General features: G+C 32.7%; 1 protein-coding gene across 1 annotated transcript in view; it reads left to right on the plus strand.

Annotated features, from left to right (window-relative positions):
- Positions 1-2,858: 2,858 nt before the first annotated feature.
- Positions 2,859-11,569, plus strand: part of LOC120351626 — a 21,904-nt gene continuing 13,193 nt past the window's right edge. The window contains exon 1 of the mRNA XM_039429502.1: positions 2,859-3,158. Coding sequence (XP_039285436.1) covers positions 2,936-3,158 — 223 coding nt within the window. The 5' untranslated portion in view covers positions 2,859-2,935. The remainder of the gene's footprint in view (positions 3,159-11,569) is intronic.

An 11,569-nucleotide genomic window follows, 5' to 3' on the forward strand; every position in this document is an offset into this window, starting at 1 on the left:
AAGTTAAGTTCATCAAATTTTGATTTGAATAGATATAGTATTACTTTGTTACCTTGATCACAAAAGTTAAACGGTGATGGTCGTTCATCATAAACTTAGCCCTTTGCGCTCGAAAGCACTGTTTATAGTTTGTCCTCAGTGCTCGGATGGCCAGGACTGCTGGCCGCTGCCATTTCCGCGTCAGGTCGTATTTGATTTTGCTATAATGTCCTCACAGCTCGAATGGCCAGCTGTACTGACCAAGACTGAATTCGTCTATTGCTCAAATGTCCAGTACCACTGGCCATGGAACAAACACATCTATCTAGAATTAACTTTGCATTATGATATGTGGTGAGTGCTGAAATCTATCGGCCAACTCTTGAAAGAAAAGAGCACGTGGTTTTATTGAATTCCATTGCTAACACAGTTCATAAAGTGAGTTTATTTACATCAGTGTATTGTGAATATTGCAGTGTCTATTGTACTGTTTTATGTTGTAAAATGTTATTATTGTGTAAATAGTATAAATATGCCAACATAGTGTTGTTTTTGGACAGTTATTTTGAAGTTTTATAGGCCTAATATTATATAGGACAAATATTGTTTTGTGATTCTGAAAATTGATGAAGATAGTGGTTCAATTCACAACAGTGACATTGCTTCAAATATAGGTGAAGAATTTGAAAATTTAATACAAGATGAAGAAGACAATTATAAACGATTTAGAAGACAATTCAGAAGATTTTTATAGAAGATTTAGAAGACAATTATAAAGAATACAGTGATCACGAAATAGAGTCTAATGAAGTTACAGAAGATGGAACAAATGAGGAAGTGAGTGTATTCGAACAATTACAAGAAGTTGAAGAAATGGATGCTTTTTATTTACTGCAAAACTTGTACTAGCAATCTTTGACTGCATATTTGTGTTTGTTTTGAGAAGTACCATTCAGCAAGAAAACTTAAAGACTAAGATAAATGAGAAAAAGTTTTTGTCTCGGTGTAACATGGCTGGAAAGTCCTACTTTGTCACTATATATTTAGTTATCTGTGTTACAAATGATTGTATGAAATTTTTATTATGCAAAAGTATGTTTATTGCAGTTTTGGTAAGGCTAAATGAAAATGAAGATTTAACTGTCCATTGATTCTTATTTATTGATTTGTTTTGAGCGTGCACAAAACACAAAAGTCATCTAAATATAAATACGAGCTAGTGGTGATACAAACAAGTATGGCGGCCAAGCTAACAATGAAAGTAGCATGTCCAGCTGTACTGGCCTTTCGAGCGCCAAAGCCAAATCACGGCAAGAGAAACACAAGCTGTCTGCAATCTTTACACGGCCAGTATTATTGGACTTTCGAGCGCAAAGGGTTAAAGTTGAATTAGTTTTAGTAACTTCACTTCACAGGACATTTCAAACATCTATAAAACTATTCATAATTAGTTTGTCTCGGATATACCAATTTTGGAATACATTGTAGGATAAATTTGAAGATAATAGAGTTGAAAGAGATCTGTACATTTTGGATCATTTCCGAACAAGAACAAAGAACAAAGTGGGGAATGGACACGGAAAAAGTGGCAAACGGAAACGATATAAAAATGTGCTCTGAAACCGGGGTTTACAAATCACAAGAAATAATCTAAATTTTAGGGGAAGTTGAAATATTATTACAGTATGCTTAACGAATGCAAAATCAGATGCTAAAATTGAATAGTAATATGATAGATAATGTAGTTTAAAATGATAGGAATAAAAATGACTTCTAAATAATCCACAGTGCCTGGCCTAAAGGGAAATATTGTGCTGCAGTTGGCAAACTGTAGCGTGGACAATTTGAATATGATGCGAGATGCAACATACCAGGCCTGTCAAGTAATTTGCAAAATTGCTTGAAGAAAAACAATAAATAAAGTGTTGGATCGAGTTAAGTATTCAAATCGTCATCATCGAGTGGAATTGGAACAATATTTGAGATTGGACGTTTGAATGAACCTGATGAAGTAAGAATGGTGACAACGCGGACTTTATTATCCAAACCAGGGTGAACTTGAGTAATTCTGGCTAATTTCCAAGTGGAAGGCAAAGAACCAGGATCCTTTAGTATGAGGAGAGTACCTACTTGAAGGTTTTCGGAAGATGATGACCATTTTTGTTTTTTTCTGTAAGGTAACTGAATATTCTTGAGACCACCTATCCCAGAAAGATTGTGACAGAGCTTGTAAACGTTTCCAACGAGAGATATGATCAATGTGAGTTGTATAATAGAATAATTATAATGTTGAAATTATTATTTATCATATTGATTCTGATAGTTGTAATAGTAAGTTGGCTACACTGCAAGAGAGGCTAGACAAGGTTAGATGCTAGGCAGTCTAGAAAACTAGTATGATCCTCTTGAACTTTATAATGTATTCAAATAAACATGTTAATAATTATTACTTATGTTTTATTTATTGAGTGAACACATAACATGGCACAGTCGGTATTTAGTTTTGAGTTCCTAGTGAATTGATTGTGTTACGCTGTGAATACGTAAACTGGATTTACAACTACAATCTACAATGGCGGCTTCTTGTAATGTCCCAGCTAAGTTGTGCCTTGATGGCAACCTAAGTGAAAACTGGAAAAAATTTGAACAGTCCTTTCAAATTTATCTTCTAGCCTCCAGACTTGACAGATCAAGTGAAGAACGTAAAGTTGCCTTACTTTTGAACTTGATAGGGGAAGATGCTTTAGTCGTCTACAATACAATTCGTGATGAAAAAGACAAAAAACTACAAGATGTGCTTAATCGATTTAAAAATTATTGTAACCCAAAAAAGAACATTCTACATGCTAGATTCCTATTCAGTGAAAGAAAGCAACGAGACGGTGAGGATTTTGCTTCATTTTACACTCATGTGAAAGTATTAATACAGGACTGTGAATTTGAGAATGTCGACGAGATGCTCCGTGATAAGCTAGTTTTTGGCTCCAATAACAATGAAATAAAATCGAAAATGATTAAAGAAGGCAATCCCAAGTTGGATGATGTGGTGCAGACCTTCAGGCTTGCTGATATCTCTTCCAAGCAAGTAGAACAGATTTTATCTAAACCTAACCTCGAAATAATTCACTCTAGTAATGTACATGACAAGAAAATGAACTATCAACAACCTTCTGATAGTGGTCAAACATTGATAAACTGCAATCGATGTGGCTATAATCATGCTCGTGGACGTTGCCCAGCTTATAATAAGACTTGTGCCAAGTGCCAAGGCAAAAATCATTTTGCAAAAATGTGTAAAACAACCAAGCCTAATGATCGACAACGCAAAGTACACTCCCAGTCAGCAGTAAGGCTTGATTCAAGGCTTGAATTAGAAGCAGCCTTCACTTGTCAATCAAGGCTGAAGTTGAATCCAGCTGGAAACGATGTTGCTTGACATTCAACTCGAAGTCCCCTTGAATTTCCATACTAGAATCGAAAGCAGCATACCCTTGTTTTTCAAGGCTAACAAACTTGGTTGGAATCGAAATTTAATATGGCATGCTATGTATTCGTTCGAATTTAGCCTTTATTGCATGGGTCAAACAAGTCTTGACTTTGCCTTGAATTTCCCTTGTCAGTCAAAGCTAACAGTTTTGATTAGAATCGATCTTGAATATGGCTCGAAAGGTATTCGTTCGATTTCAGCTTCTATTGCATGAGTCAAACAAGTCTTGACTCTGCCTTGAATAACCCTTGTCAGTTAAAGCAATACCTACTATATTACTTCAGGCCCCACAACTAATTAATGACGTCATAACATGTAGATTGATTCTTCCTAGATCGTAGTAGATTCTACTAGCTTATCAATGTAACTTTTGTTACTGTATGGATTTTTATTGGATGGAATACTATCTAAATTTCAAATTAAAGACACTTGTATTTTAATAAATAGAAATTTTATTGAAATAAAAACACTATTCCACAAATGCAATAATTTATCCATATTTTCAGATTGATAGACATAGGCCTACTCAATTCAGTGATAGAGCTATTGATAAATTCATCTCAACCAAAAATACTTAATAATAGCCTGTATCAGAGTCGAAGGAGAGGTAAATCAAAGATAAACCAAATTCCTAACTCTTTTTTAGGAAAGAGGCTCCCACAAACTTGATCACAATTGATCTGTAGTACAAAGAAACCCATCAGGAGATGTTTTTCAGTTAGGTAAAACCTTCAATATTTTGATGTTATGGGCAGTTCCAACACTTTGCATTTACTTTTTAATTTATTAATTCAAAAGTTCTTTCACACACTTTATTCACACTGTTCTTCCACACTCTAATTACACTGTTATTTCACATTTTATTTACACTGTTCTTCCACACTTTAATTAAATTTTCCACTCACACTTTATTTACACTGTTCTTCTACACTTCATGTAAACCGTTGTTTTGTAGAATTGAAGCTCTTTCTTCTTATCGCTCGTATCCATTTTCGTTTCAAAGTATCATCTTTCGAAAAAGTAAAAAAACCGTTTTAAACTTTAAAACCCTACGGAAACTTTTGGAATCTTGTTATAATTCCCGCAACAATTAGGTACCGGTACACAGCAGTATCCCAATGATTTAAAACCCCAAATTCATTATTACTTTTCACAAACAAATATTAGAAGATTGATAAACAAACCATATTCATTGAAATGGAACACCGTTAAAATTGAATTTGTAATTCCAATTTTGTTGATTACCATATCAGATGTGATAACAAGCATCAGCGCCCTTATTCAATACCTACTATTACTTACTCGCTTGCTTACCGCCAGTAGATCATCGATGATCTACATGTGATGACGTCATAGTTTGTTAGAGATCAGTTGTGGGGCCTGAAGTAATAGTAGGTATTGGTTAAAGCTGATTTGAATCGATCTTGAATATAGCTTGCTACGCATTCCCTTGAATTTTGTTTCTATTGTGAGTGTCGAACAATCCTCGAGTAGCCTATTTTACATTGTCTTCTTTACATTGTCTATTTCTCATTGTCACTTCCAAAATCTCCTCTAATACAGGGGAGAAGAGATCAACCTGTAGTGTTCATCCCACACAGCACAAAAAGTTTAAAAAACGTTTAATAAATTAATAAATGTTTAAAATGTATAAATCCGATAAACGTTATGAAAACAACGTTCAATAAACGTTAGGGAATTTTACTAAAATGAACGTTTACTCTATAAACGTTTAATAAACGTCTAGAATGTATATTGCTGATAAACGTTATGAAAACAATGTTTGATAAACTTAGAAATGTTTACTAAAATAAACGTTAGAAAGGTTGGTACAGTATGGAATTTCTACAGTACCTACCCAGTCAACACACTAAGTGAAAATGTTATAAGTGAAAATCAAACATTTTTTTCAGAAGGTGTCTCCTCCCCCCTCACCTGTGTATCTTAATCCCTAAAAATGTCTCAATTTAGGCTTTCTGACCAATATTCCTAAGTGGAATTGAATTCCAATCCCTTTCTATCTTCTTCAAAAATCGTCTCCAACTCACCGTTATCGAGATAAAGAAAATGTTTTACACAAATTAAGACTGAAATTTTTTTGAGTTTTCCAAAAAGTCTCATTTTAAGCTTTTTGTTAATCAATTCAGGTGCAGAATTGCAATTAAAATACTTTTTGTCTTCTGCGAAAATCGTCTAAAATGCACTGTTAACGATATAATTGACCTTTTGCGCTAAATGCAGAGGGACTTGCCAGATGTTCAAGTTTCCCAAAAAAGTCGAAAAATTGTATTTCTAATCAATAGTTCAGATGCAGAATTGAATTTCAAACACTTTTTGTCTCTTGCGAAAATTGTCTACAACGTACTGTTGATGATATAATAGACCTTTTGCGCTAATTTTAATCCAAATAGGGACTTGGAAAAAATTTGATCGATTTCTAAGTTTCCCAAAAATGTTCAAAAAAGCAGTCTTTTATCACTTATTCGACTACAGAAGTAGATTTCCAGCACTTCTTCTCAATGCAAAAATCCCGTCAGACGGGCCGTTGACGTGCTACTAACGTTTAAAATTTTAAATAATTGGTAATTGATGATGGAAAATTTTGAAAAAAATAATTAACGATTCTGTTCATGTTATAAACATTGTCCTAGAATTTCAAATGTTTCCATCCAAAATTGAGAAAGTTATATCATTTTTTCAAATTAGATTCCAGTTTGTGCTGAAAATCATGTCACACACCAAGCCTATGAAATAATTTTCAAGTTTCAAATTCAAATAATAATAAACTAGGTACTATTTTATTGATTCCAACATTATTTCAGTGGAAGCACAAATGTCCCCATAAAGAAATCATTAATCCATCCCAGAAATATGGACTGTTTCAATGTTAACAATAAAGATTGTCTATATCAATAACTTTGAAACTCCCGGGGTGATTCGTGCTTGTGCACTACTGCGCTTGAGCGACAGCCATTAAAGATGTCCTCCTCCTGTCTTCTTCAGTTTTCAGTAGTTGAAGGTGAAGTATTGCAGTATTGGTTTGTTGTTTGTTTATCCTTTATTTTATCGCATCATCAAGTTGATGATGATTTTTGATTGCTGAAGGTCTTAAATTAAGGTAAGATCATTCATTTATGTCTAGGATATTTATTGATAAATTTAATAGCATGAAGTTACCTACTAAACAAAACTGTTTAGCCTAGTGATGGCAAAGCGTTCCCCAGACAAATTTGTAAAGCACATGTTGTTTTAAAAAGCACTATAGTAAATAATTATTATGTTACGCCCTATTAAGAACCCTGATACAACATTAATTGCAATTTTTAGTGTGTATAAGTTAATTTTTTCCATTTTTAAACCTAAACAGTTGATTAAACCAACTGTTAACATTGTTGGTACCTTAAACTTGTAAAACAACTATCAAGTGTGGTTTTGATTTTATGATTTAGTTAATAATTTTTAAACTAGTGATTATATGATTCAGTAATATCATAATAGATTGATTTAATTATTATTAATGTTCAAGATATAAGAAGCTATTGTAAAATGTTACAATAATAAAGCTAATAAGAGAATAGGCCTACCCACTAATAATATTAGTTATTTATAGGCATATTAGGGACTATGGTTACATTTGACCTAATTAACTTTTTGAATACAGTATTTTGATTAGATAAAACATTATTTCAATATGACTAGTAGCCTATCAAATCAACCTGTTGAGAAATACTCTAAATAAACTGTAAATAGCAGCAATCATTCTTATTGATAGGCTACAATTTAATAATTAGTTCAGTACTATGTAAGGTCCTTAAATACTCCCTTGTATTGGTTTATTGTTTTAATACTATCAATTTATTAAAACCATACTAAATTATTACTTCAAAATTTCGGTGTAAATGCACGTCCAGTGCCAACATACCTGTCATCAAATTTTTGGTTGGGATCGATTATTAAGTATGCTATTTTGAGCACAAAATCACAAAAATTAAACGGCGGTCACTATTGTTTTTGAAATAAACTAAGTTCAAAGTAGCACAATTTTACATGCATTTAACCTATGAGTAGCAGCCATTTTGATTATTGAAATCATCAAATTATGATATTCCTAATCTGAGTTTTCCTAACCCAAAGCTTTTCCTAACCTAAGCTTTATTAACCTAAAGCTTTTCCTAACCTTAGCTACTTATGGTTGCTACTTATAGGATAGGTTGAATGCATGTAAAGTTATGCTACTTTGAACTTCGTTTATTTTGAAAACAATAGTACTGCAGAATAGAACTGCAGATACATATTATACTAAAATCCACCATGACAGATGAATATGATGCCAAGGATTAGATTTGAAAAAAGTTCTTCTCCTCTCTACATTTGATGAAAGCCATTTTCAGTAAGTTGCACTCTACCTCCTTCAATAATCAAATTTTTCAACATACATAAACAAACTTACTTGTAACCTTAACAAACAAACTTAGGCTACCTACAATAGCCTATATTCAAGAATTACTGGAGCAGTTTTAAGATTTTATGTCAAGCCCTATTAATAACCCTAATATAACAGTAATTGCAATTTTTAGTGTGTATAAGTTGAATGTTTATCATTTTCAAACACTAAGGCCCGGTTGCACAAGAGCCGGTTAAATTTTAACCGTGATTAATTCCGCGAGAGCCAATCAGAGAAGCCGTTTTATCAAAAACGCATTCTCTGATTGGTTCTCGTGAAGTTAATCACGGTTAAAATTTAACCGGCTTTTGTGCAACCGGGTCTAACAGTTGATTAAACTGTTACCATTGTTGGTTAACTTCAAACTTGTAAAAAATCTATTAAGTTAGTGGTTTTAATTTCATGATTCAATACATTTTAAGCTAGTGATTATATGATTCAGTAATATTATAATAGATTGATTCAATATCATGGATGGTTATGATATAAAAGAAGCTATTGTAAAATGTTACAATAATAGAACTATTCATAACATCATAATAGGCCTACCTACTAATTATTAGTTATATTTATTAGGGACTATAGTTACATTTTTGTTAGGGACATGAACTAAATTTTTTTCTAATATTTTGATTAGATTAAACCATATTTATTCCAATATGACCAGTATAAAATAACCCCCTTGAGAAATACTTTAAATAAATTGTAAATAGTGTAATATTACATTTTTTCTCACATTTGAATCGAATCTTCAATTCGAGATATATGGAACTTTATAGTAAATATCAGAGTCATCAATAGACGGACAAACTTTTTGACGGAGAATTTATTATCGTAAATGTTTGTTGCATTGTTCCATGGTGTCACCGAGGCAGGGTTAACAAAATTACTAGATAAATGGTTTATTTAAATCGAGATATATATAAAAATATAAAATAACATTTTCAAAATAAAGTTTTATTGAGAACAGATGTAGAATGTGAATTCTAAACTTGTAAGTTATAATTTTTTGGTGACGTGTCTGTAAAATCTATACTGAACAAGGCGTTGGCTTTGTGACTTGCAACTTAGGTTTTTTCCTGTTCTTCCTTCTCTAGAAAAATGGCTGGCTAAGTGTGTTGTTGTGGAGTTTTGCTCTGAATCATTTTCGTTTATTAATGTTTTAAATTGAGTTTTATACAAATTTTTGTGTTCTGTTTTGTTCATAATTAGCTATTAGTGTAGTCAAGCCAATAGCCACTGTGTTTCAACTGTAAACTAGATAAGTATTTTAGTTCGTAGTTACTCTAAAAATAATTAGGCTTAAGATATATTTCTTTGTGTATTTGTATAAATTCATCTGAAGATTATAAGTTAATTTGCTCTGAAAACTGGATTTCTCATTCATAGGCAATAGATCCATTCACAATTTATCAAGAATCTATTTCATTGGAGCCGACAACTATCCTTAGGTTGATAGGTGTTAAATGCTATTCCAACCGTTTAAGGAAAAATTGGTAGCACGGCAAATGGTACGCCCTGGTGTGGGACTCAAACTACAAAATATATCCCTGGTTGTAAAAAAAAAATTATTGGTAGGATAGATATCTTGATGAATTGTGAATGGGAGATGCTGCTGAGTGGGAAATCGGTTCAAGAAAGTTCAGGTTCTAATGAGTAAATATTTTTTACGCAGTAACAAGATGGAGGACAATAAAAATAATGAAGTTTTATCCAGTGAAAACATTCAAAACTTAGATGAAGAATCACAAGATTTAGACCTAACCTTAAACAATGACTCAAACGATAGTGTAGCTGTAAGTGAGAACATTTCAAATGTAACAAGTCATGAGAAAGTAGTAGAAATATCAAATGAAACAAGTATGGTAGGAGCTAAAAATGATATAAATCTTATAGAGTTCTTAACACAAAAGTTTGATAGACAAGATGCCAGATTTGATGAGCAAAATGCTAGATTTGATGAGCAAAATGCTAAGTTTAATGCTAGGTTTGATGATATGAAGCAAGAATTTGCTAGCATAAGACTAGATCAGGTTAGTACAAAGCGGGAAATAAAAGAGATAAATGATACATTAAGTAAAAATCACAAAGAAATAGGGCATCTACAGCAGAAAACTAATGATCTTGAAACATCAATGTTAGATGTAGAAACATCAATGCAAAACAAAATCATTCAAGTTTCTGATAGGGTCAGTGAGGTTAATGAAAGAGTAAATAAAAATAAGATCATAGTTGAGCAACAAAATATGACACAAATGCTATCAATGCAGAAAATAATGAAAGTATTAAGCATGTTGAAAAAGAGGTTGTAGAATTAAACGAAAAAGTAGACAAGGAAATCAAGGTATTATCCTCTTTGAAAATAGATTGTCAAGAAAATACAGCTGCTATAACTGAGGTTAGAAAAAACATAAATAAAATTAACATGTCAACAAAACCGATGTGTAATCATACTGGTAACAATAGTAATTTCGATAGGTTTGAATTCCAAATGCAAATTGACAAAAAGAATCCAATGCATTTCTTAGTAAACTTGACCGAGTATCTTGAGAGAAATGAAATCACAAACTGGATCAAAATTAAGGGTATTTTGGAAAACAATTTTAATTCAAATTTTGCTCATCGTGATTGGTGGATTTTCATTCGTTTTGATATAAATAACTTTGAAGAATTTAAAGAGAAATTCATTGCTAGAATGTGGTCAGACAACATTCAGTCATCTGCTAGAGATGATTTGAGATTTGGAAAATATAAGCCAAACTTATCTAAGAATCTTACTGAGTATTATATTTCTCGTTTCAACATTGCTAAGAATCTAATTCCAGCCTTAGATAAAGATACTATTTTCAAGTTTTTGAAAGGTCATTTTGATGAAACCATATCTACAGCTGCTATTATTCGTAACATTAAGACTAGTGATGAGTTAATATTAAATTTGAAGAAATTCACAACCATGAATTTTTCAAAAAAAAAAATTTTCCCGTTGTCAGCGCTATAGTATACTGAGCAACTAAATAATCCTCGCAGTCGATTATCCACCTCTTCAATGCCTATCACTGTTGGGCGCCAAATCATGTAGAGCTCTTCCTGGGGGAGTCACTCTCACCTCCAAGGATAGGACAACACATGTAGGGTGAATCTTGTACTAAGTCAATGGTGTAGCGGCTATGAATTTGTAATTGCGTGCGTGGACGCTGAGTGAACACCAGACTGATTGACTCACTACAAGACTCAATACAATTGTCGGAATCGCGGGAGGCCTAAACGCTCGCTCACCCTTGATTCCTCTAATGACAAATTGTATAATGATGAAAATTTTTTATAAGTAGTGTAGCGATCGCTAAACACTGAATACGGATACCTTAAAATTATTACCTGTGAAGAATGAGCATACAAAATCATACAGGTCGAGCAAAAATCCCGAGGTAGATAATTTACGGGACTGCGTCTCTAATAAGTTCTGAAGGATTAAAATACGGTATTTGAACCAAATATCGTTCAGAATATACTTCGAGAACAGAGTCTTGTCGGGTTTTAAGCTCTATTGTAGGAATTTATATGATCTATGGCTGCCACTGCTGTACAATTGATGCATTCGCTCCAAAGTCGAGGTAGGTAACAGATAAAAGCTGATGTATGAGCAGGTAAGGACAAAGAAA

Source organism: Nilaparvata lugens, chromosome 5, assembly GCF_014356525.2.
Source record: "Nilaparvata lugens isolate BPH chromosome 5, ASM1435652v1, whole genome shotgun sequence".
In the NCBI taxonomy this organism is placed as follows: Eukaryota; Metazoa; Arthropoda; class Insecta; order Hemiptera; family Delphacidae; genus Nilaparvata; species Nilaparvata lugens.